Below are 26,740 nucleotides of genomic sequence, written 5' to 3'. Positions count from 1 at the left end.
TGCTAGCACAGCGTGGGACTGCAGCACATGCAGGCAATCTGGCAGATGCTGTATTCCCTGAGTAGGCCTAAATGTTGCAGCCTTTCTGTCAGCGACTCTCAGTCCCGGGACGGCCTACTGGTGTGGACTTACATCTCGGCTGAATGCCTCCGCTCCCTCCCAGCGTCTCACACTCAAGGCTACTGTAGAACTAGGACCACCTACCCACAGGCGTGCAACTTGGAAATCTGTTCAGCGTCTTTCGTCACTTTAGTTTCCACACCTAATGGATTCTCTGACACTTCAGACTCTGAACAATCAGCGATGGAGCTTCACCGTTTTTTCAACATGCACCAGACAACACCTCCCCGCCACAGTCACCTCCCACCAGGGTGTTTCTTTCATACGAGGTCGCGCTGCTGGTAGGCAATGCGCATTAATGGGGTGGGTATAAATAAACATGTAAACTGCATGACGCACTTGCCAACCTCCAACATCATCATCTGTCAACATGGATTCTGATCAACGCCTCGTCACCTCAGTTGGAAGGTTAATGAGGTAAACTACTTTTGTCTACATGCGACCATAAAGGCACACCTTAGGAACGTGTAGCGGAGGTTTGTACACGGGAAATGTTTAATGAACTAGAGTGCAGAATAATGTTGACATGTTTGTTTTCAAGGGATATTTGGGGCTCGGTTCAGGAAGTCAACAGGTTTATCAGCTGGTGTTTATCACAGACCTATTGTATGGATATCAAAAACAACACATCAGAAATCATCATACATGTCGGCTCAGACCACAGATACTTCCTATAATGTTAATTATAGTTATGTTTAGCGCTACTGTAAATTTCAAAGTGCTATTAGTCGATTTTTATTATATTGGAGTCTTACATTTCCTGTCCAGTTAAAGACATAAAATGAGCTCAACTAAAACTGAATTTTTGAAGTTGATTGTACAGAAATCTGTGCTGTCCATGTAGCAGAATGATGCAAATAGTATTTTTTTTTTTTAAAATGGTGAAAGCCTACAAAAACCAGAATGCACTGCTGCATTTGCTCGCTGACGGGTGACGTACTGCAAGTTGGGCGATGCTTGGTTTTGGCCCGTCGTCCGATTTGAAACAGAAAACAGCGAGAAAGCTAAACGGTCCACTGATATATGTTTCTTTAACCGTTATAGGAGTGGAACAGACAATGAAAAGGATCAGCACTGCCCAGGGTCACAGTTCAATCTGAGCTTTCTTAAACCCCATTTTCACAATACCAATGTAGCTCGCAAACTTCTGCTACGACAGCTCAACAGTTAAAATATGTTTCTGAAACAGTTTGATCAAAGTCTGATGAGACGCCACTCGCCCGGTGTGTCCGTGGATGTGAGTATTACAAAAACATGGAAGTACAATCTGTAGTTGATACATCAGCCCCATTTTCAGTATCAACTTCAAACAGAAAGTACTGCTCAGGTTCTAGTGTCATAGTTTCCTCCAATCCCCTACAACTCGTTTGAGACCGTCCTTAATGTGACCAAAGCTCCACTCAAACATGCACAAACAGAGATGGCAGCACCAGATCACAGCAGATGAGCCTCAACAGCCATCCAGGTTACTCATGTTAGTCCCAGGAACACTCCCAAATTAATAAATGCAGCAACAATGACACTTATAACGATGAAAGATAACGAGTGAGACGGAATAAAGCAAAGACTTGATACTACCGTAAGTAGAATAGCTGAGCGAACTCAATAACTTTTACTCAACGGCCCAGATCTCAAGAGAATGATTATGAATGTGAGCCTGTTGAGTATCCTCCTAAATACAGAGTCAGTGGCTCAGAACTGCTGAAAAGGGATTTCATTCAGCTGAAGGATACTCTTAGGAACCTTTCTGAGCAAGCATCTCCAGCACTACTCCAACATAAAACAGCGGTATGAAATGCATCACTACACTGCAATCCCTTCATCAGCATGTGTGGCATATAGAATGAATTTCAATGACAACTTTGACATTTTCTGGGGGCGCAGAAAACTGTTTCAAGAGGATGGAATCCACTGATCCCGGCTGGGAGCTAAGGTGCAATGCAAAAATGTATTACATGGCCTTCAAATCTTCCCTTTGAAATCCACTGAGTGTATCCAAATCCATGCGAGGGGAGACACAGAAGCACATGGAGTTGAGAGGAAATCTGACACCGTGCATCAATGAAAAAACACCTAAAGACAAAGAACCAGTGGCCTCCTTTCCCCGACTGTCACTGATGAGTCTCTCAGAGGTTATAAAGCAGATGTTGACAGTGTTGTTACTGCAGAGTCCCCTGCTCTTCCCATTTCCTTCAAGTGTTCAATATCATTTTCTTTTAACCATGACTGTGAGAGTTCCCTAATCTGAACACAGCTTATTGACCCCAGCCAGTGATCCTTCATTAACCAAGTCATTTGGCTGAAACATAAACGTTTCCAGGGCGTCCTCATTAGGAAAACAACCACATAGTTAAACTGTAACATCAGTTTATTATGAATCATGTTTATGTCTCATATTAGGTGGCAACCTTAAGTGGTCATTGGCAGTGGTAATTAGTACAGCAGCAAAGGAGGAAGTCAAGGTTAGTGGTATTAAGAGCGAAAAGGGGCAGAATCCGATGTGAAACCAAATGTCATCAATGGACCAGTTATCTGTTATCTTAACTCAGACAATAATCTTTTCCTAAACCTAATAAGTCATGTTAGCACCTAAAACAAACTTAAATACAACTGTCCAACAAAGGTCCAACACATCTGGCGCTGGCACGCTGCAGCAGTCATGTTGTTCGGGGAGCGTTACCTTTACATTTAGGCCTTTTAGCAGACATTTTTTATACATTGATGGAGGTGGCTGCCATGCAAAGTGCCGACCATCACATCAGGAACGGTTTAGGGTTCAGTTTCTTACCCAAGGACACCTCGACATGCTGACCAGGGGAATCAAACGCGCAACGTTCCTATAACAAGACTCAGGCTCTACCCCTGAGCCACAGCGGCCCATGTTGATATATATAGCTCGGGGAGTTATTGGCAATCAACCTACTCAGTCATTGAGATTTCTGTTCCAGATCAGAAACAGTTTCGTTGATTGTTTTCTTTCTTCTTTTCCCTGTGGTGTTGATGATTCACATATATGCATGTTTAGTGTAATCATTATTCATGGGACAGTAAAATAATTACTCCCAGTCCAGAGGAGAAACTGAGTATCTGCAGCCATCAAGCTCAGACTCTTATTGTTTTGACACTTCTGCAGAACAAAGATATGTAAATGATTTTCAATTGCGATTTCAGATTTTCCTTATTTTTTGTTTGTCTGATTTGAATATATACCTAAACTACATCGTGGGTGAAACACATTTTTGTTTTTCTTTTCTTGCTGCAATGTTCAGATGAGGAGGCAAAACAAACAAACTACAAAATAAGAAAAATGCTAATCTTTGAGAACAATATAACACATCTTAAAGAGCAGTAGAGTAGTATATGGTCACAAATTATCAAAGGAAGCATCCTTATCATAGAGCCACACACACATTTAATTTGTAACTCGATGGTTAACGTAAAGAGAAACAAGAAACATTTCCCTCATATAATAAAGATACCTGAGCTATGGGAGCCAACAGTACAGTAGCTATCAGACTGAAGGCCAAGCGGAGTCCAGACAGCAACACATTAGCACCGATGATGTAGAGACATCAGAGGGGAGAAGATCTCTGCACAGACTGCTACATCAAAGCTCTAAGCTGTTTCCATTTGTTCCATCGTTTCAATAGAAAAAAGGATGTCTGGACTGATAATGGCGTGAGGACGGTAAGAGAGAGTTTAAGTGTCTATCTAAACACGGCGTAATGCATTGTTTACCGTCTGTGATCCACCGCGACAAGACAGTATGCAGATAATCATCATAATCTGCGGCGTGAACACAGAGGAGCAGAGACAGACAGACACATGGTATATGCAGAAAAATAGGATATATAGAGAGACCAAGACAAACGGAGCGGCTGCACCGGAGAGCTGACAGTAAACTGTAAGTGGTGAACGAATCTACGTGTGTGCTTCATTCTGATTTGGATTACTGTGTTTTGTATCGCGCTGCAGAAGATATCCATCTCTTCTCCAACATCACTGTCCAGGATTTCAGCTTCAGCAGGACATGTAATAAATGATTATCAAAACAGCAAGAATCTGTTCTCTTCACATCAGCATGTCACGGGGTAGTGATGTGAGTAAATGCACCGCTAGCTCAACGTTTCTCTGAAGGATGAATATGGAAAATGTTCAAATATAGATGCAATGACATGACATTTGAATTCTTCTTTGCAGTGATCAATAAGTATTTTATTTTTTTTACTATACAAAATTATTAAATTCAGCCTCTTAACCTACATTTGCAAGTGTGCCATATTTCATTTGCAGTGTTTATCTGTCATACGATCTCCCCAGACTGCCTGGCCTAGAAATCCACAAGTTTCCGTGCTTGGCGATGGATACCCACTGAAGCTAGACCCACTGCTGGTATTTAATATTAACTATGTCTGCCCATTACTCTTTAGACACTAACACTTACAAGATTTTTCTGGAAGAACCGAACTGAACTGAACTAACCTGCACATGAAACAATCAATACTTTCGACAGAACCTTTGCAGCTACACTTGATATAGTTGCTCTAATCTGGACAAAACAGTACTTAAGGGGCAAGAGATCATTGTGATCGCTTTGGAATAAAGAACAGCAGAATACAAAAAAAAAAAAAAAATGGAAGCAGTTACTAAACACATGATGTTCGCTCTGTGTTGCTGCACCGGCTGACTGGTTTCCACCTCTACATTGTTTTACTCTCTCTGCAATTAAACCCACAATTTAGAGCAAAGTCTCACTAAGTCTCACAAAATATCACTATAGCATGAGATTCCAGCTGAGAACATAACCTCCAGTCTTTGGTGAGAGTCACACTACGCATTTTTCTAGTCGAGCTCAAGCCGACGTCACATATATTTACAGCTCGGCTCATAAAGAAGCGTAAACACACCTGACATTTCACGGACCGTTCCTCTGAGACTGATGGGTTTCCTTCTGTTTAAGTCTGCGACTCGGTACTGTGTGCGATAGACTCCCACTGGAACAGCAGCGCAACCTTCTCTCTCTTTCTTTTAGATTCAGGACTGTGGTGAATTAAAACCTTTCAAATGTAAATATTGCACATTTCATGCATTCACATCCAGTCGGTGCATGTAGTATGGGTTTGCTGTATGTGCTGATGGCTAGATGTCAGGACTATAGTGCTGCAACACACACACACACACACACACACACACACACACACAAATGTTATGCATACACACACAAGAGAGACACATACAAACACGGACACATCCTTCATCCACAGAGACCTGACTGATAGCCTGATCCATTTCCTGTATCCATTAGAGGCGGCTCTAGATTATGCAATTCATCCCAAGGCTATCATCCACCTCTATCAATAATAAACATCTCCACGAAACTAGGGCTAGCCTCGGAGGATGGAGACGGCACCGCCCAGCACGTTCTACTTCTGATGAAACCCTCTTGTCTGCTCAGCACCGCATTTGCTTTCCACAAGACATGTCTTCGGTTGCAGAGACCCCCGGGCACAATCTTTACTTATGCCTTCTCGCGCTTATCAAAGCTGCAGTTTTATCAGCTCTGACAGAGACCCCTCAGTGTTTACAGCGGTGGCAGCGAGCACCTGTGGCTCATGACAAGAGACAGACGCTCTCGTCCGAGATTCCTCTGCGTCTCTGATGCGCCCTCTTTCTTTCCATCAGGCGGCCCTGTCGTCATGTGATTGATGTCTGGTGCAGCGTTTGTGACATGACCCGGTGCCGGGGTGGGGTGGTAAGGGAACTCGGAGAGTGAACTTTTAACATTATAAGGGAATATTGTTTTGGATGCTTACAAATGCAGTGCATTCTGTTTGAGTCATTTATACGAGGCTACTGTCACTGGTGCTGCTTTCACCCATGAGTGCATTTACTGTCGTTTAACAGAATTTACAGAAAATCGGCAAAGAAAAAAAGAAAGAATTAATGCATGTTTCCATCCTCTTTTTCTGAGCCGGGAGCATCAAGAAAAAAAAAAAAATAAACATTTCTGCAAACCAAAGACATCTGAGGTTGACATGTGTTGCAGACACGCTGTATCACGTTCACGTTATATGTTTATTAGCATTTCAAACCAGGAGGTGGAAGGTATTGTGGTGGCGTTACTGCAGAAAACAAGGCTGCCAAACGGCCAACTGCAACTCAAGCTACACAACTGGATATTTTAAAGGAAACCTGCGGACATTTCCCGATACTTTTGTGGCATCAATACTTGCCAATTTCTCATGAGAGGTCGGACCAGCTCCATCTGTGATCATGGCCACCAAAACAGGTATTATTAGGTAAAACAAGGATTTTTCCGAACCCTAACTAAGTGTTTTTTGCACAGCACTGTGACAGAACCTCCCAAATGATACTCACAAATCAGCTTTTCTTAAAAGCAGGTCCTTGAAGTCACCTGTTAGTTTGGAAAAACAGTTGGTGGCATGAAGAGGACAGACAGTTTTTCAGCATAAATTGAAAAGATCCACAAAAACAGATGCATGGAAACACAGCTTGAGATCCAGGTACGCAGCTGTTGTCAATCACATTAGTGAATTACGAGCTTTTTTTGCTCCTCTTCTGCTCTGAACAAACCAAATCAAGTTTTAAGTATTCGATTTTATCTGGACCAAGCGATTTCCATTTCTATCAAACAGAACCAGATTGCTAACGAAACCCAACAGACTGCATGCACATGTTCTCAGCAGCAGACAGCTCTTTACCATATTCCTCTCATGCAGTATTATCTCTTATAGAACTGATATTAGAATTCTTTTCATGACTTGACAGTGAACAGACCTCTCATATCTCTTATATCCTCAGCTGCTGCTGAAGGCTCAGCATGGAAACATTTTAGTTCAAATATCTGAAATTTAATTTTTCAGAGAATGTGAGGAAATGACATTTTTGCTGCTGTGTCAAAGCCGTCTGTGTTTTTGTGCTGAAAAGATATCTACTTAAGTTAGCATGCTAACCAGCTAGCCGCAAACGCTCCCATGCTAGTGGTGGAAAAACCAACACCCCCTGTCTGGCTAGCTGCACGGCTAACTGAGCTAACAGCTAGCTACAGTTAGCAGCAGTTAGCAGTTACTCTGGTGATTTTCGCGCCCCTATTTGTCAGAAGTATGAATTCAAGTTGACAAATTCTTACCAAATGATCCTTTAAAACTAGGAGGAGAGTCTGAACCACCAATCATAACTTCAGAGACTCTCCAAGATGCTTTCTTGATACAAGATTGCATTTGACTTTGTGCCCTGAATACTTAGTCGAGTCTTAATTGCATCTTAAAGCTTTCAAGCTGCGCATAATCATTATGTTTGTTGTGTTTTGTACATTTGCGTGGCCATTTGTTGACTAATGAAAATGAATATGGAGCATCTTTGAGTGACAGTTAATTTATGATTCAGATAATGTACCTGTGTTGATGAAAAAGGATTATTTAAAAATGTTCAATTAATTAGTTGTGTTGCATAAACAACCCACAGTGTGTCCGCTGCTTAAATAAAGTGTTTATCAAGGGAAAAAAAAATACTGAATTCATTTTGTGTTTTATAAGCTTTAATGATTATTCCATTACGGCTGCAGATTGATCAAGTAAATTGCTTACAATCTGCTTCCCTAACCCATTTAATCCCACTCAGCCTTCAAGAAATGCTGTTGTTAATAATTCTACCTGTCCCCCCGCGCAATTTTACTTGATTCAGGAAGCATCTTGTCGATCTTTTATCACAGCACTTTTGAGACAAGCAATGAAATATTTATCTTCGCTCATATGAAAAAAAAAAAATAAATATGAAACAAAAAACATTCATCCCCTCATATCAGATTCTGAGCCCTGTGTTGAAGGGTGCAGAACTGGACAAAGTGTTTTTTGGACCATTTAGATCAGGCAGGTTTATTCTGTGTTGGTCTGAAAAAGGTATTTATCAGATCATTAGCCTCCAGCTGAGGACAGACCTTTAGTGTGAGGAGAGGGGACAACCAAAACCCTAATGATGGCTCATTAAGGGGCAAAAAAAAAAGGAGTGTTGTGGCTGGTGTGACTGAGGTAATGGTCACCGACAGAGCCAGGTCAATAATCAGATATATCAAACTGTGAGTCTGGGCTTCTTTGAGTTATCACTAACATTAAATAGGAGCTGCTGACAAAGTGGTGTGTTCCAGAGGCCCAGAAAAGTTTAATTCTGCTTTAGAAAAACTTTAGTAAAGGCGTGACATCGTGCCCCAGACACTGCGAAGCAGTCGGTGTCAGAGAAGGTGGATGGGAAAAAACTCAACACACCGACAACAGATCCCTGAGGAGTGCCGTCAGACTGACAAATCTGTTCTGTGCCTGACACTGTTGTATTCCACCGACCTCCTGGACAGAGCTGTGTCAAGCATCGACTAGGTAAGTGACAAACTCTTGTCCCATGATGCCTCGCCCTGTTTGCAAACACTTGGTCAAGTCCTCACAATGGAAGGGAAGACAAAGAGAGAGTAGCAGAGGAGGGAGACGAGGGATGGGGTGAGCTATTTGGACAAGCGAAGGGAGAGAAAGAGACGGACAGAGAGTAATGGGGGAGACGGGAGTTACTGTGACAATGGGAAGATGGAGAGAGATAGAGGGAGACTGGGAGGTGGCTGGCTGGTGCTTCTGCTCTTTAACCGCTTGGCAGTCTCCTCTTGATTAGGGCCTAGCCCGCCAGTCCCCGCGGAGTCTCCCCAGCCGAGTCACAGGAGACAGGCTCCTCTGTAATAGTGTCTGACAGGCCAGCCAGAGCCACAGAGGAGCTGACACAGATGCTCCGTTTTTCAGGAGAGACGTCCGACACAATTCCTCTCGAAGTCCTGTGTCTCCCTTCTCCGCCTTTCACGAGGCCTGGAGAATCATTAGGGATCCCAACCACCCGGATAACGGCGTGTTCTTCCTGCTGCAGTCGAGAGGAAGGTGCCGCACAGCAGCGAGAGGCTCGGGAACAGCGTGCACACACTCAGTCATGCACGCTTATCAAACTAAGGAGCTGGTTTAACAATCATTGTGATAATGTAATTATTTTGTCATCAATAAATGTATATCATGTAAAGTATATCTTGAGGTGTAAAGCACCGGCTTTCCTCGGGCACACTGGAACCATATCTCTGTGTTTTAATGCGATTCTAATTAGGAGTTGTGATTAGAATCAGCTAATCAAAAACCTGATGTGATAATGTATAGTGCTCTAGTACGGAAGCCCTGAGATGAAAAACGCATTAACAAATCCCCAGTTGCATTCCTCAGAAACAAATCAACCAGTCACAGAAACATGATGCAATCCCCAAAACACAACCACATCCAAAACACACACACACACACACACACACACACACACACACACACACACACACACACACACACACACAGCAGCAGCAGCAAAGAAAACACAACAGGCAACAAAAAGTGGAAAACAAAGCTATTTAACTATCTGGAAATGCCATTAATGATGATTAATGAGATCATTAGGGTTTGCTCTCGTCTGTATTTCTTTTTTTTGTTTTTCGCTCCAATGGCAATATGCAATATTTTATTTCTGCAGCGCAAACCAGACAGGGCTACAAGGACAATGCTGCTACATACATCATCGAGTGAGCAGAAAAGAGTGAGCGGTTTGTTGAATGACAGCAAATTAATGGAGTCGCTCAGTAAGTTGAATATTTGCTTCTGGATTCTTAGAAGAGACATTTGAAGACGTCACCTTGAACTCTGCGAAACTCATTTTCATTTTATCTCACATTCATAGAGGAAAAACATCGGTTACTTAATCTGACATGAACAGAATAAAAGTAATTGTTAAATTGTTAAAAAGAAAAATGGATGGACAACTCAAAACCCTTTACAACACTTTCACCCATTCACACACACATTCACCGTTGATGGTGGAGGCTGCCATGATTGGTGACGACCTGCTCATCAGGAGCACTCCGGGGTTCAATATGGCCGAGGGTACTTCAACATGTGGCCGGGGGAGCCGGCGACCTTCTGATTACTGGACCTCTAGCCACCGCCACCTCTCAGATAGCAGACATATGTCTTGCAGATGTCGGCCTGATGAATAGAGGTTATGCTGGAAAGACGTAGTATGAGGAACTAGGAAGATGTTGTTTTTTTTGACCAGCAAATTCTCCCCATGCTACGTTCTTCCAATGTAACTCGCCCCGATGTCTGCAGGACGTATGTGGACTATTGAGATCCAAAATGGTGCTTTCAACAGCATACAGAACTATGGAGGTGAGAGCGACTTCCCAGAAGAGGCTGCACATCGGCCCAGCACCAGATCACTTAGCAAAATGAGAATATTACTTCACCTTCCCAACATTGTGCACTACGTTGCTTACAGTTCAGTTCAATATTCTTCTCTTCAGGGTCATTATATGAAAGCTTTTTACACACACAGATCTCTGGCACTGTTTAAAGCTGCTCCAGAAGAAAATAATGTCACCGTGTGAGAAAGAATATTATCTGTATAGTAAACAGTACATAATAGCGCACATCACACAGCCATAATTATATCATCAGCTCTCTCCATGAAACAGACCAGCATGTGTCAAACACTCCGTTCCTTCATCATCACTTTGCTTTGTTTTAGCTGCACGCTCTCACATTTTCAGACCACAAACATGTGACTCACAAACAGTGCGAAATCATCTCGCTGATTTTAATTGGTGTCTTCAACATGCAGAGACGTGAGGTGGTTGCGCCCTGCCACAGAGACCCCAAACCACCATCGAGACGAGACAGAAGCGGCACCCCAAATGACCAATTGTCCAAAATTACCGGAAAAGCATTCAAACTTTCTCACGGTTGGTGTTTGTTCCTGCAGATCATTGTGGAAAGCTTTGAGGTGATGAGATATCCAACTCTTACACTTATGCTCTCACCGTCATACAATGAGAGAGGATGGAATTCAACCTTTCCTCAGAATTATACGCTAAAGCCAGAGATCTTCACAGACTGCATTTGTTTCTGTAGAAAGTAGATTCATAACAAAATGCTTAGAGCTACAACATTCCATTCACACACATTAGCGTGCAGTTTGCAGCAAAAAAAATCTCAAAGGGCGAACTCAAAACCTCAGCAGATAGAACCAAATCTATTCACATGGATAAAAGCCACTGGGGTAAATGATAAAATATGTATCTTTGTAATTCAGATGAACTGAACCTTTAACACTTTAAGGCCCCACAGCTCTCCCACTAGCGCAGACAAATGAGCGAGAGGACCACATATGTGAGAGATGTGATTAGAAAAAGACAGAGGAGAGGATGAAAGAGGCAGCAGGCAGCGTGGAGACTGTAGGAGACGCAGGGTTGAAAGAACTGGAGTAAAGAAGATTAGGCTATGCAAGAAACTGATGAAACAATCCAGTGCTTATCTTATTGTAAAAGGGGAATGCTTTAATTTGCTTAGCTACAACAACAGAGGATTGAATTGACTTTGTTCGCCAGCCAACACCATCACCAGTTCAACAACAGAACTTGTGGCACGTCGAGAGTGAAGAGGGATGACATGCATCAAGAGTTTGAAAGCGGATGTATGGAGACTGCTTTTTCATTAAGTGACTTTTTGCAGTTATTTCTAATCTGTCCTGAGTTGACCTGAGTTCCCAAACACATCAATAACAGATCTCTGAAAAAGAAAATAAATCCAGGCTCTCCAACAGTGTTGGATTGTCTTTTTGTTACATATACACACAATCAACAGTCCTGCAGTTATGATCTAGATTGAATCTCATTGGTTTTTTGAACCTAGAAATTATATTGTGACAACTCTGCTTGTGGATTATGGATCAATCTACCTTGTGGCCATGAACAAATCAAACTGTAAAAGTCTGAGAGCCTGTACTCATCGGAAAATTAACAATACTGTATAGTCTGGTTGTAAAAGCAGCTCGCACCAAAACATGTTTTGAACAAAATGTTGCCAGGTGGTTCTCATGGCGGCAGTAATTTTTTCGGCAACAAAGGAGGAAGGAGGACATTTGTTCTGCGTAACCAGAAGTCAACAGTAGGTGATTTTAACTTTCTTACATAGCTAACTTAAGTCACACACATGAAGTAACTGAAGTTACGTATGTATTTAACTTTTAACACAAACCGAGATCTTTTCCAAAGATCTTATCCAGGACAACTAAATTTGTGTTCAGGTTGAAACCAAAAATATGTTGTTAGGTTTTTTTTTATTATTATTTATGTATTTATTTCATCTACACTAAGATAGTGTAGATAAAAAAAATAATAAAAAAATAGTGTGCTGATAAGATAGCAGCTTTGGATTTTCCAACTAGTTGACACTTTGGGATTGTGGGTCGGGTCAGCGGCCATCCAAAACCATCAGTATCTGATGAGCTGAGAATGAGACTCAAAAATCAACTCGCGTACTAACAAAAACGTTAACATAACATACGTACGGAACATAAGTTACAATATAGAACGCAGGTACATTCAGAATTGTACTTTAACCCAAACCACATTTTTTCCTAAACCTAACCAAACTGTGAGTGTATGACTAAGGTCAGGTTCAGCTGTCACTGGAACTCTTCAATGGTCATGTTGCTCAGGGAACAGTGATATGTTGTTCTGGGAGTTACTATCAAGCTATTTCCAGCTTAGATGTGAGGATGCATTGGGAAAAAAATGACTTATTCACAAAAACTAGGACGTATGCAATCACCTTTAATCTTCCGCTGTGTCTTCAGAATAAACTGAACGGTCCGTTATAAAGTCATTATCACCCACTATCAGATGCTCTAACTGATTACGTACAGCATGAAAAATCCAAGGTCATAAAAGGTCTGATGAGTAACCCTGAGATCAGGTTGGCGTTTTTACGTTCCGTCACTTTAGTCACAGATGAATGCTTATCATCATGTTTGTCGGGGTCCCTGCTGTTCCTGCACCAGGAAATAAATTCACAGTTATTCAAAATCTCAGTCCCAGTCCCTTTCGCGTGGCCCTGGATAAAAGGATGATAAATGAATGCAAATATATGGAATGGGGTCTGCTTCAGAAGCTGGTGTCAGTACCACCTGGGCCTATGTGAATCTGTGTAATCGCAGGTATTTCATTATTTTACATTCTATCATCTGAGCCTATTTGTGTGGCTGTGAAGATATTTGTGTGCTGTGAAAGAGGGAGTTAGAGAGGGGAGGGCGGAGAGAGTGTGGTGAGGGCGGATCTGGTCGCGATCCAGCGGCATGAGGCCCATTTGTGGCCTTTTTTTTCAAAGGTGTGCACCAGAGGATTTTCACAGGTTGTTGTTTAGTGCAATATCAAGGACGCGCTGCCCTTCCACACCCTCCCATCATCACCATACGAACCCACATTAGCTCTCAACCCCTTTTTGAAGTGCTGCGAGCTTCAGCAGTCCAGCCATCACAACCCAAACATTAGACGGCTTCCGGCAGTGAAAAGCGAGAGAGCAATTTGAGGTCAGGCATTACGACAAATAGTAGCCACATCACACAACCAGCGGGGAGCATATTGAAGACCAAATGTGCTGCAAACATTATCATGAGTTCTTTTGTATAAAGTCAATAAATGTTCCACGCTGACTGAGTGTACATCATGATGGTGAATGTGTATTAGGATGTCAGAGGATACTGTCTGTGACTACGAGCCACTAACATGAACACCAGTGTTACATAAGCTGAAATGATGCTTTCCCAGTCCTGAGGGTCCGTGTGAAGGAAATTCACTCTCCTACCCACGTTTATGAGGTTCCAGTTCTGATGCTGGTGTGCGGCCCAAAATTTCCAATAAAAGATCCATCGTAAAATGTGTTTCTCCGTTGTTTACTTCCCCTAAAATGTTTGACCTTCACTGTGCTGACTTGTATCTCTGCAAGAGTCGGCGAAGCAAGAGAGCAAGAGGTGTCTGTGCTCTTACCTAAAATCTGAGATTCAAATGTACAGGCAAGCTAAATTTGCCCTATGTTCGTTGTGTGGTTGGGTTAAGGCAACACCGCCTGGTTAGGTTTAGGAAACTTTGCAGTCAAATCACCAGAATAAATGTTAGCTAAATCTAAGTAAGTTGCTGCAAAAACCACAGATAAGTTAAAAAACTAAACGTTTGTTTATGTGGCAAATTTATGTTTATTTAGATTTATTTTTTTTTGTCTCTCTTGTAACAGAGCTGTGCTTATACTCTGGTTAGGCTTAGGCACAAAAATCACTTCTGATTTGGTCACCTCAATCACAGATGGAGATGGTCCGACTTTGACAGTTGCGTTTGCTACAAAAATGCCTGGAAATGTCTGCAGGTCTCCTTAATAAAACATCTGGGTTTTGACAACACACAAACAGCTGTGAATGTCCCTAGTTGTCAATAAAAATATGTTAACCAAATAATTTAAGGGAAGGGCGCCTTACATCTGAATGTGCAGCACTGCACTTTATAGTCAGCTGACATGTATGTGTGTATATATATATATATATATATATATATATATATATATATATATATATATATATATATATATATATATATATATATATATATATATATATATATATATATATATATATATATATAGAGTACCGATGAATCTGCAAAAAGCTATCATCACTTGATGTATTAGTCCGTCTCTAATGCAGAGCCCTCCCTCCGATACAGAACAGCATCTGTTGTCCAGCCGGCTGTCTGCGTCCGTGGGCACAATTAATCAGTGATTCATCATTCTGTATTCACATACATGTACATCGCGGTTACCAGTCTAAACAATCTGTTTCGTTTCTGATTGAACTGTGTAACCAACAGCATTTTGGGTGGCAGAAAAATGAAATAACAGGAACTGAATGCCAGATTTAGATTTTTAGACCAGTGAGATTAGTTGTATCTGGGTACCAACATCTCAGAGTCAGGCTTTAAATGACAACACAGGACTCTTTTCTGATCTGCCATCTCTATGGTTACGGGTTGGACAGGTCTAGAAGACAAACTAAGTGGTTAAAGTCGGGAAAAGCTCACAGAAACTGTTATAAGAAACCAACATGGACAGTTGGTAGAAGAGGGAAGATGAAGTCCGACCACCCACATAAAACCCCCGTCTGCAGCAGAACAAGTCTTATGTCACTTCTGTCTTTGCTGTTAAAAGGCAGCATACATTATTTGCATACCAACAAGGTCACTTGTCAAAGACAAATACGCAGGTTGTTTTTCGAGTATTTGGGTGAGCAGCCACTGCTGTTGTTTTTCTGGCGAGGACGGTCTCAAAGGTAATAGTGTGGATGGCCTAGATTTGGGTCCAACTGAAGAATGCTTTTCATTTAGCATATCTGTTTAATATGCATTTTGGACTGCCGGTGTTCCATCTGTGTTGGATCTATGCATTTTTGGCGAGTTTAACTTGTGATTACTGCAATGACGGCAATCTCCATTTTATTTACACACACTCAGGGAGGCGACACAGTGGTGTTTTAACACACTGTTTGCAGCAGTATCAAGTGAAATCTTTGGAGCATTTGTGTTAAAAAAAAAAAAAAAAAAAAACAGCCAGAAGGAAGATACATAAAATTCTCTGAGTTATGTTGATTTTGTTGCCTTTTCATTTAAATTTAACTACCGTTTAAACACTTCCCTGCACTCTCACATTGTGGTAGATATTTTCTGTAATGCATTTTGAATGTGGGTGAAACCTCATTCTTGAAGCCTGCAGTCAGAACAATTATTGCTTTTTCTTCATGACATTGCATTTTTATTAGCGGAGTGATGGACTGGACCTGAGCTATTGTGCATTTGTTGTAACAGGCATTCAGACAAAATAATGGTGCTGCACACATTCAGTGACTCTGGCTTCCTGATTTTTCTGGTCCAACATGAGTGAATCATCCATGCACACTTCAGTTAATGTGCCTGACTGCACGTCGCAACACGGCCACAAAAGTAACTTTGTTTTCTTCTGCGTCTTCTTATTGTGTCAGTCACAACAACTCCTCACACCTAAATGGTTCTATAGGTTGATCGCCTGTGAATCTTAAAAGGATCATCGTTCCCAAAACAAGAAGAACCTTGCAGCAGAACATGACGGACTTTCATCGAATGCTCACACTTAAGTGCGTACGCTTGTTTTTTGGTTAGGTTTAGGCACTCAAAATAACTTGTTAGCTTTAGGCAAGAAAACTACTTGGTTAGGTTTAGGGAAAAACAACTTCTTGGTTAAGTTAAGGCAATATAATGCAAACTTCTTGGTAAGGTTCAGGTGCTAAATCTACTTGGTTAGGTTAAGACAAAACAGCTACCTGGTTATGTTCAGGAAAACATTGTGGTTTGACTATCAATAACTTTGTTTGCTATGCAACTCTGGTTAGCATACCGCCATGAATAAATAACTCACTATTTACTTTTGCCCCTACCTATACACTCTTTGTACCACCTCGTCCCATTTCCATCTTTGCTACTGTAATAATTACAACGGCCACAAGAGTTCACCACCTAACAAGAAATGTAAATATGGGTCGTGATAAGCTGCTTTCACAGTCAACTGTTTTTTCTGATGAAGCTAACCTGAGGAATTATCATAGTCCCCAGGAACTGTCCCAAGGAAACCGTTAACAAGCTGGATGTCCTCTACCACTCCACAGTAAGCATCCTCCCTACATGGCCTGTAGCCAGAAACAGGGCTGGATAATCAAGCAACATCACCATGAGCAAGCAAGAGCCTAAAAAATGGCAGAAACACCTCTACATAAAAACGTGTGTATTTGTCTTGTTTATCTGCACATAACTTCAAACGAGACAGCATGACTCTAGAGTTAAACCCAAAGATGTCCTCTTGCAGGCTGTGTGGTGAAGGGTGCCAACCCCCGAAAAAAGAAGAAAAAAAACACTTTCTGGCTGAACTTTCTTGTAATTAGTTTATGGACACGTGTACTAAATCCATCCCATCTGGACGACTGGAAGTACTTTTTGACCCCGGCCTGTGGTCAGCATCATCGAGATGTAAGTAATGCCGACACAAATGACCCATCGCATCACTCACATCTGCTGTGTTAACACCTGTCTCCCATTCATCTGCAAAATCTTCCACAGGAGTCTCCATAAACCTTGGAAGGTTTTACAGATATTCCACTTGCAATATGCAGCAATCTAGTATCTAACTTGTAAACAAACCATCCTCATAAAACTGCACGCAGAGCTGTCTGACTTCCTGTTCTGTGCTCAGACACAATTTATTAGCTGTGTTTTTGTGTGTTTGCCTTACAAATTAATGCAATTAATTTGTCTGCTGTTGGCCTTTTAGCGTAATGTTGGGATATTGTTACGTTAATTAACTTGAACACATGCAGCTGATATACTCACATTCTTTTTTTTTTTTTTGCAGTGATGCCTTAAATGTGGTTATCAAATTGGTGCATGTTATCTTTTGTTACATACACCAATAGTGATATATCTGTGATATCGGCTGATAATATCAGCAAACTGCGATATTGGTTGGGCTCTATTGATAAATGATAATGCTAAAGGCAGATTACGGACAAATTAAGTATATACTGTATACTGTATTCCTGCTCCAGACCTGCATCCATCAGTAGAACATGTTTCTGATTATTCTCTCGAAGAGTAAAACGGTATCATCTACATTTTTCACTGATGTTTGGTCCGAAATTATTCTTGTGTTCATTACTAACTCACTACAATTACTTCAAATCAACAAGATTTTTAAGAATTGCTTGTTCTTGGCAATTACTGGGTTAGATGTTTATTAATGAACTTGATAAGTGTGTTCTTGGTTATCAGAGTTATGACTTTAACAATCCAATTTCATTAAAGTTGTTTCAGAAGAAAAAGTCAATAACAGCAAACTATCTGTTGGCAATTTAATACTTTCCTCAGATTCCTGTATTTGAACTGCAATCACCTAAAACTCTCACCCAAAAGACAGAAGAACATCTGAGCTGCACGTACAGTAGTAGAGTAGTATTTGCTCAGAGAGTAGCTTTATTACAAAGCACCATTAGAGAAAGCAATGAAATGTGCCATTTACCCTTTGGTGGACAGTTTTAGTTGAAGTGTTTCACAGCGCCACGAGCGCACATATTTTTAGAATGGACGACCGTTTTGGGAATCAGCACTGTGACCTGACATTAACAAAACCAAACTGGCAGCAATAGCTTTTCCCAGCAGCAATTGTGAGATGAATTACAAAGAAATGTGATGTGATTAGTCAGGGTGTTGTGTGTGAGCTGACAAAAAAACAAAAAACAAAACAACAACTCATTTTCAGGTAGTGGAGAGCGTGTTGCTTTGTTGCAGTTTGACTCCAGCTAGTGAGTCAAAGTCTTGGCTCTTTCAAGACTCAGTGTGAGGTGAATCTAATGCATCTTGGCAATGAATAGTGTCCATTGATTCCACCACAGCAAACTCACTTCCTCTTCACAGAGCCCCTTGCATGTCTCTTTCTTGTTTTTTTTTTTTTTTTTTTTTTTTCCGTGTGAGAGCGTGTGCGCACCCAGCCGTAGATTCTCTTAGAACAAAGAAAATCCATCCAGGATGAGAATTTATACAACTTCCGTGCCTGCTCTGACGAGCGAACTGCCTACAGGAGAAAACCCTTGGATCTGTTTATTTGATGCTGATTGGGAGTGACTGATTATTTCAGGGCACGGCAATGATTGCAGGGCCAGGAAGGTCACGTTTATGTTGACTGATGAAATAATGACACTGACATCAGGACGCCCCCACACAAACAAACAGAAGATGTATAGCTGAGCTGACCTCAGACCAGAAGTATTAAGCTCGAAATCACGGTATGACCTGCTCTTTTCTGAGAGCATAGAGAGCGCCTCGATGCACAGCGACAGCAGTATCAGTGTGAGATCTCCTGAAGAGGAATGGAGCTGTAATGTCATTTATCTGCAGGCCTCTGTTAACGTTTCCTCCCAGGGAAGTACGAAATTGAGATAAAAAACTGGTGACCAATCGAGTGTCAGCATGCCTAGTGCCTGGGCGCTGATGACGCGCTGATAAAAGCGACAGATGAGAACACATGCTACATCTTCAGATCTCAGTGGCTTCATTTATCTCGGTCTCTGCATAGCATATTAGTCTGCAAAGCTTGCAAATGTTACGCCAAAATCAATACTCAGCCGGCTGGTTTGCTCCTTTTTTATTACAGGTCTGGTCGTAAAGTTAAGTATGAGTCATTATCGAGAACGGCATATTTCCCAAGATTTATGCCATTAACGAGGGCCTTTCAGTCTTTGGTCTCATCAGTGGCAATCTTGTTTATGAATGCGGACGGCGTACAGTGGTCCAGGATAGGGACGTGGGGTTTCCACAGGGGGCCCATAAACTGGACTCAGACTTTGCAGCCAGCCCCTCTTGGGATTAATATCATCCAATCAAGACAATGGACTTCGATCCAGATGATTATAACTCTTTAAAATATTATTTCACTCTATTGCCTTTTAACTCAACATTATGTTTCCAGTAACGCACATTCTTTATTAACATATGCTGTGCTTTCTTAAATATATAATATTTTTAGGATGGCTTTTTGAGCACTTTCTGCTCTGTGAATACCAAAGAAAAGTCTTTTCTGTAGCAACCCGCAACACTTGCAAGCTCCCCTTTACTGAGATTTCGGTAAGGTGTGCCACCCATCACATATATTTAGTTTACAGTGATAATAGTGGCAGATTTGCCTTTCTAACTCACCTGCAACATCTTTTACCCCACAAGGTAATACATTCTTATTTAAAAGCCTTTCAATTAACACTTGAGCACACTTAAGCTGGTTAGCAAAGCTAAAGATAACATCTTAACTCGAGCAGATAAAATCTTGGTCTTTTTAATCCATTTCTTACACTTCAGCTCTTGTACTCTTGGTTTTAAAATGGCTTTTAAAAGGCGGTATTCAGTCTTTACTGTTCATGCAACAGCTCCACGGACACTGCTTCAAAATGTAAAGAAATCCAAATCTTGCTAGAACTTCACTTCACATTATGCAATGCAATAGTTGTAAAGCTATGATCAGACAATCGCTGTTCAGGGAAGGATTTGTCGAACAGTCAATTAACACCAAACGTCAGAGGAAAATAAAAGCACTACACTAAAGCGGTAAACCAGAAAAGTGTCATTGTTCTTACCTTGAAGTCGCAAATGCACGTCACCATGTTCCCAATTCTTAGACACTCCCCATCGAACTTGCATGTGTTGGTGTCGCACAGGAACAGGTCTGTGTCCCGGTCATCAAAACCTGGAGGACCAAAGCCAACAAGAGACATGAGTGACTAAGTGTTTCTCTACTCAGCCCTCAAGCAACTCTGACCTGAGCCCCATTCAGGGTCGTTCGTAATGAGCGTCCACCATTAGTCATGGTTCCCCTCGGCACGATACACGCTTTGATCACATACTGTGCTCTTTAAAAAGACAATGCTTGTTCACATTCTTGTCCTTAGCTGCCAAAATGATAAAATACATTTATGAAACACGAGTCTCTGGAGGGGTGAACCAAGGTTTTTCTTCATGTGGTGTCGTGATGACGGTGCTGGAGAGCAATGCTTAATGCAAAGTCTTCCACAGGTCTTCGGTGAAGGTGATATCTAATGACTGTAGAGGCCACGGCATATGATTCACATCGTTTTGTACCCTGTATGGAAGCATCTACATCCATCGTGTTTCTCGTCGTCTCTATGTTTTTTCCTGTAATATTTGTTTGTGCACGACGAGGTCGACTCCCGGGGCATTGTCCTGCAGTCGGGCAAACCTGGGACATGATCCGATTCAGGCTCTGTTAGGGACCTCAAATGACTCCAACAACGCATCCTGAATTTAATCAAAATAGTCACATGGGCCTGAGACTGTAGACTAGAGCTTGGGGCTATTACCGGTAGTCTACCTGAACTGATTGCTTACGAAAAGCAACCTCACATACATAGGCTTTTGCATTTCAAAGAAAAATAGGTCTAAATTTTCGACCCAATTCCGACCGACAAGAGCTGGAAATGTTGTTGTTAAAGGAAAAAAAAAATCATTATTTACTGGTGGGACCTGTTACCATGAGTATGACCTTATTAATTTCAGGGTAAAAGAAGCACAACTGATGTTTTATTCCAAGTTTGCTGTAGAGATAAATTCAAATTACTAGTGAAAACCTTGAACTCATTATGGTTAGATACTGAAGATATTTGCAAAAGCCACAGTCATCCCAATTAATGAGCAAAACATTTCCAGTAGTAGAGGCTATTTTGGAATCAGACCTTGTGACTGAAGTTGTTGGAGGGGCTCTTTAATAAAACAAAAACAAATACTCTGTAGTTATTTTGATGATGAAAAACATGAAATCATCTGATTACACTCTGTTTAGGAATGTCGTGCAGTCCCAAAAGAAGACTCTGATTCTCAGTTTGTCTCTGCCGGGTGTATTTGGAGAGCTTAGAGTGAAAAATCATGCATTATTACCCATCTGTAAAATCGGCTACGTCAGCTTTAAGACACGCTCGAGCCTGACTGAGATACCAAATCCTATATTATCACGGATAAGTCAGTATCTGCTCACATCTTCAGACATGCAAAACAAAACTGCATTCATTAAAGATAAGATGCTTTGTGTTTATCCTTACTTATCTTAATCCAAGTTCAACATATTGTTTTTGTATGATTTTATTTTTTGCCCTTATAATATTTTATTGCCAAGTTCATCATCATCTTTGGTAATAAAAAAAGAAAAAAATATTCGATGCAATGATGAAAAATAAACACATGATTTGTACCTCATACATTAAAATGTGAATATTACTGCTCCACCAGTCAAGTTCTAGTATCGGCCCAATTCCCGGGATAAACGTTGGTAATGTACGTTTCTGCAAACTGTTTCTTTATGTTGCAATTTTGTGCTTCTTTTGGTCTAAGTTTCAATTCTATGTTGCGACAACACTGTGCTTAAAGTCTAGTTAGGTTTGGGCAAATTAAACACTTGGAAATGATCGTCTTACAAGATCAAAAACACACAGTCTTGTTGCGACAAACAAGGCTGGAAATTCTTTCAAGGTCACAGTAGCGAATGTCTTGAACTGTGGTCATTGGCTCGGCAGCCTTCTCATAATCCCCGTCACCTCCTGATACAAAAGCCAGGTCATAAATGTGAATAATGCATATTGTGGAAATGTCAATACACTACATAACCTATGACATGTACAAGTGAATGTATCAGTGGTTTTACTAGTTGTCACCTTTGGCTCAAGTGCACATGTAAAGAGGGCCAAGAAATAGAAGGATTACCTGTGGCGAGTCTGAAAACCCAATTTATCTTAGACAACTGTCACTACGGATGCACATTCTTCCAGAGCATGACGTTGCTAGTTATTTGATCTGGGCACGAGTAAGCAAATATATCCTTGACTCTCTCTCTCTCTTTCTCTCTGAGGAACTGTCAAAACCGTCTTCCAACCGTGCATACAAAAAGGCAAAACAGGGCCATTTCATCAAGAGAACATAGAGAGCTGATTTGATGACTGGATATAGAAGCGGCACCTTATATAACATTTGTTATTGTGCCAGCTGGTTAATGTAATTAAGTGAAACCTGAGATGCAGATTTGCTTCAGCTGTAGCTGCATAGCAGCTTCTGGGCTTATAGTTTTAAACATTTATAAAATGTTTAATGAAGCATTAACTAAGGCAAATACTGTAGTGCAGAAAGAGCCTGAGTCCAGGCAAATTGGAATTTGTGGCCAAAGATGAACATCACAGATGTCTATCTTTGCTGTTCACAGATGAACTATGTGGGGCTTGTTCATTTATTTGTCTCAGTTCACGCTTTGTGGTCTTTTAGAAAATTGTTTGACTCGAAAGCAATGCATGCAAGATGTTTCACCTCCAGTATGTGAGTCAGTTCACGTGAGTGTGCATCGAACACGTTGTGAACATAGTTTAATCTGTGCTCATGTTAGTGACAGATTCTGCTAATTTAAGCACAGCAGAAAAATACATCTGCTCTCCCAGATGGCGAGACATCCTCATAATTCTCTTAAAAGTAGCAGAATTAAATCTCAGGTTATTTTAATTAACCTTATTTAACCAGGCATTCCCAGTGTGAACGGAAATTTCTTAATTGAGTGCTTAACTGATCTCATGCAGATATTCTCATATGGCATGACGTCCTCTATAGGGAGCACAAAATGTCAAGTTCAGCTTGCTAACAGCTCTCCAGGAGCAGGTACAACGTGCGATCACTGTCAGGCTCAACAACACTTCAGAAAACATGTCGTCTCACACTGTTACAATCTTTCTACCTACTATCGCGGCATCTAGCTGCAAATGTTTGATTCAGTCATACTCTGCAACTACACAATTGCAGCGTATCATCCAAAATGCTGCAGCGCCCCTCATTTACAAATCTTCCCAACTTCTCCCATGTGACCCCGCCCTCCTCCATGACCTCCACAATGGTGCTGGCCTTCAAGGTCAAAGGAACCTTGCACCCGTCTACCTCCAAAACACTGGTCAGACCACATGCCCCAGTGAGACCACCTTGCTCTTCTACATCAGCTGGCCGACTGGTACCGCCATCGCTGAGAGAAAACAAAGCCCGCTCAGTGAAGTCGCGACTCTTCTCTGTTTTGGCACATCAGTGGTGGAACGAACCCCTGACCACTGTCAGGACAGCAGAGTCACTCGCCATCTTCCACAAAAGACTCAAGACTCATTTGTCCAGACTTCACCTCGACCCTGCATAGCATGACTCCCTCCCATATTTCATTTTGCTCCATTGATGGTTTTATGTCCTGGTTTCTCTCTTGTGACAAATGTGCTCATTGTAAGTCGCTTTGGACAATAGCGTCAGCTAAATGCCCTAAATGTAAATGTACATGTCAACGTATACTTGGCTCAGGTTTAAATGGCATTTGAATAACAGCCACCATCCAAATGGCAGCGAGAAAAAAAACACCCCAAAAGAAATGTCACCTCCAGTTCATTGACAAAGAGCCTCCTGAACCACCTCTATATGTTTAATCCCCAGGGGGGCTCCAGATGCTATTGGTAAAACAATCTCACAAGTGCTATACTCAAGCTAAAAGTTCAATAAAACCTATAATAATCCCCATGAAAAGCTTCTCTTCTGACCTGGTTGAAACTTTAACTGGCAGATTTTATGTCAATGCCCTCAGCTTTGAACTCTTAACCACCAGTCAGATATTTTACAATGCTATTTTCTATTCACATATGTCTTATTATAATGGGCACTTAGACTCAGCACCTTTCCTAATGTAACAGTAATAACCCATGCCCTTTTCCCACTTGAAAAAAAGCCCTCTTTGGCATTGAACAACCTACCGGGTGATAATACCCCATGGAACAGAAGTTCAATGCTGAAACGGACCTGCTACTTGCCAGGGTCCTGAATGACCATAAAGCACGTGCTCGCTGTGCAAATATGCAATCATTGAGCCAAGAGCAGTGACATAAGAGGTCTCGACATTTGGAGTGCATGGATGGAACAAAGCCCTCAGCCCCAAGAGAGCCATAAGAAGCAATGTGGAAAGCCACACAAACATTGGCACCCCTGTAGGCTAGTGACATGCTGAAAACACTCATTGGAGAGAGATTGTTATGATCACAATCATGCTACTGGCTAAGGTGTATACAAATGATTGGAAAATATCAGATCCTTTCCACACCAGCTGGTGGACTCTCTGTTAGACGGGATATGTTGTGAAATTGCTCCAGGCTACTAATTTGATGTTTGATATCTTCACATTTTTGTTCAAGGTCTCCTGGACAGCAGGCGATGGAAAATCATTCAAAAAAAAAAAGAAAAAAAAAAGGAGAAGACGAAGCGGCAGCAACTGTTTTAATATAAAAGGAAGAAGACAGAGGGCGGCTTGTCGTCATGCCATTAAACTATCTTGTTTACAAAGAAACAGATGTGCAGCTTGGACATCCTCAGCAGCCGGAGAACAAGACGAGTACATGCTTGATTTGTAAACGATCATTTAAAGTAGGAGAACAGTTTGCAAGGAAGACTTAAAGATACATGTAAAAAGGACACCTTGGCTCAATACCAATAAACCAATTAACCCTGAACCACTCAGCCCTACCCTTCTGTTTTGTGTGTTCGTGCCCAAGAGTACGGTTTCCAAATTCCTGATGGAATAGAAGGGTGGGGTGAGGTGTTGGGGCCACTGCGCCCTGCAAATGGAGGTTTTCAGAGGTGCACTTCCAACTGAAGGTTATGAGAACATGTTAATGTTTCATGGTCATTTTATTTATAACCAGCATAAAACAACAACAACAACAAAAAAAAATACTTGTTTGCTGATATCTCCGTAGCCAATTAGCTAGCGAGATAACATTACATTGTCACTATGATCACTACTGCATTTTGAAGTTTTTCAGTGTTGCACCCCTTTGAAGGCATACATCGCCAAAAACTGATCTATCTGTCCCTGTTACATCAGTGTAGACTGGCAGGTGGGAGTATGGGTAGCTAACGTTAGCACATAAACACAGGTAGCAGAACATATTGTCTACACTAGTAGAAGTACAGATACTGCAGGCTTTAAAAGGTACATACAAAAATAAAAAGTATTATGTTAAGTTAAATAAGGCCATTTGTTGGTGTTGCAGCCTTTGTCAATCGCGCCTTTTCTCCCTGTTCCAGTCCTTCTTTCTGTATGTGTAACATCTGTTAACAACCCCTATGGCCAGGAAATTAAGCATTATTCTTTGTATATATGATGCCTTTGATTCATAGCGTGAAGTTGTGAATGAATTGTGAGCATCCATACTTCTATACAAGACAATAACTGAAGACTTTGATTCGCGTTCGCAACCGCTGCTCCTCGCAGCTCTGTTCTGTGCAGCGCTGGAAAACGGCAGGGTGGGGTTAACAACTGGAAATGGTACCGACACTAGAAACACAAAAGACTTTCTTTCTCAGAACAGTTTACAAGGATGCCAGCGACGTATCAGCTTTTGTTATGGATGTCAAGCGTCTGATGGAAACAAGTATAAAGCATAATAGAATAAATGTCCCAGATGATCACCTCAGGGCCAACAGGGCCTGAGCTTCACAGAAAATTCTGCAGAACTCTCAATTAATTATACGACAATGATTGCCTCAAAGCACAGTACAGATATAGATTTACAGAACTGGTACAACCTGAGAGGTAATTTCTCATGCTTGTCAGTTACGTGCTTTGGGAATGCAATATACTTCAAAACACAATCACCCCGATGTGCAAGTTAGTTTTCGTCTTCCCGAGTGATGTATGTCTTTAACCCATAAAACCAATTTGGCTGTTGCTTTTTCCGATCTCTCTTAAGGAGCGGCTGTTTGGATTTCTGCAACATGAGTGCATATGTTTGGAACACATCAGCGTCGCTATCAACAAGATTTGTAGTGACAAAGCAATTTCTGAACGCCGACAACACAAACATGAGTCAAAGGCTAAAATAAGGGCTGTCAGGGAGATTTGCCTGGAGAGTGAAACAGAGATTTAAAGGTATTGTAGAAAACGGTTTAAAGAGTAGTTTAAATCTCAACATGATAATTGGATTTGGATTATTTGTTCAATGGCTCCTTCTGACATTTTCTATGTTTATCCAAACACAAATCGTTTTTTTTTTTTTTTCCGTTGAGCAGGTAGAGACACTAACCCTG

General features: G+C 41.3%; 1 protein-coding gene and 1 long non-coding RNA gene across 3 annotated transcripts in view; one reads left to right on the top strand and one right to left on the bottom strand.

Moving 5' to 3' along the window:
- Positions 1-26,740, bottom strand: part of tmeff2a (transmembrane protein with EGF-like and two follistatin-like domains 2a) — a 123,725-nt gene that overhangs the window by 85,510 nt on the left and 11,475 nt on the right. For both annotated transcript variants that reach the window (XM_037110956.1, XM_037110957.1), the window contains one exon: positions 20,224-20,333. In XM_037110956.1, the coding sequence (XP_036966851.1) occupies positions 20,224-20,333 (110 nt within the window). The remainder of the gene's footprint in view (positions 1-20,223; positions 20,334-26,740) is intronic.
- LOC119026507 lies at positions 16,663-25,034 on the top strand. Its single transcript, XR_005077171.1, has 3 exons — positions 16,663-16,828; positions 16,914-17,074; positions 24,847-25,034. It is a non-coding gene; the product is annotated as an uncharacterized LOC119026507 (long non-coding RNA).

Source organism: Acanthopagrus latus, chromosome 9 (assembly GCF_904848185.1).
Source record: "Acanthopagrus latus isolate v.2019 chromosome 9, fAcaLat1.1, whole genome shotgun sequence".
In the NCBI taxonomy this organism is placed as follows: Eukaryota; Metazoa; Chordata; class Actinopteri; order Spariformes; family Sparidae; genus Acanthopagrus; species Acanthopagrus latus.
Note: the sequence above shows the minus strand (reverse complement) of the source record. Positions and strands in the feature narration are given on the sequence as shown.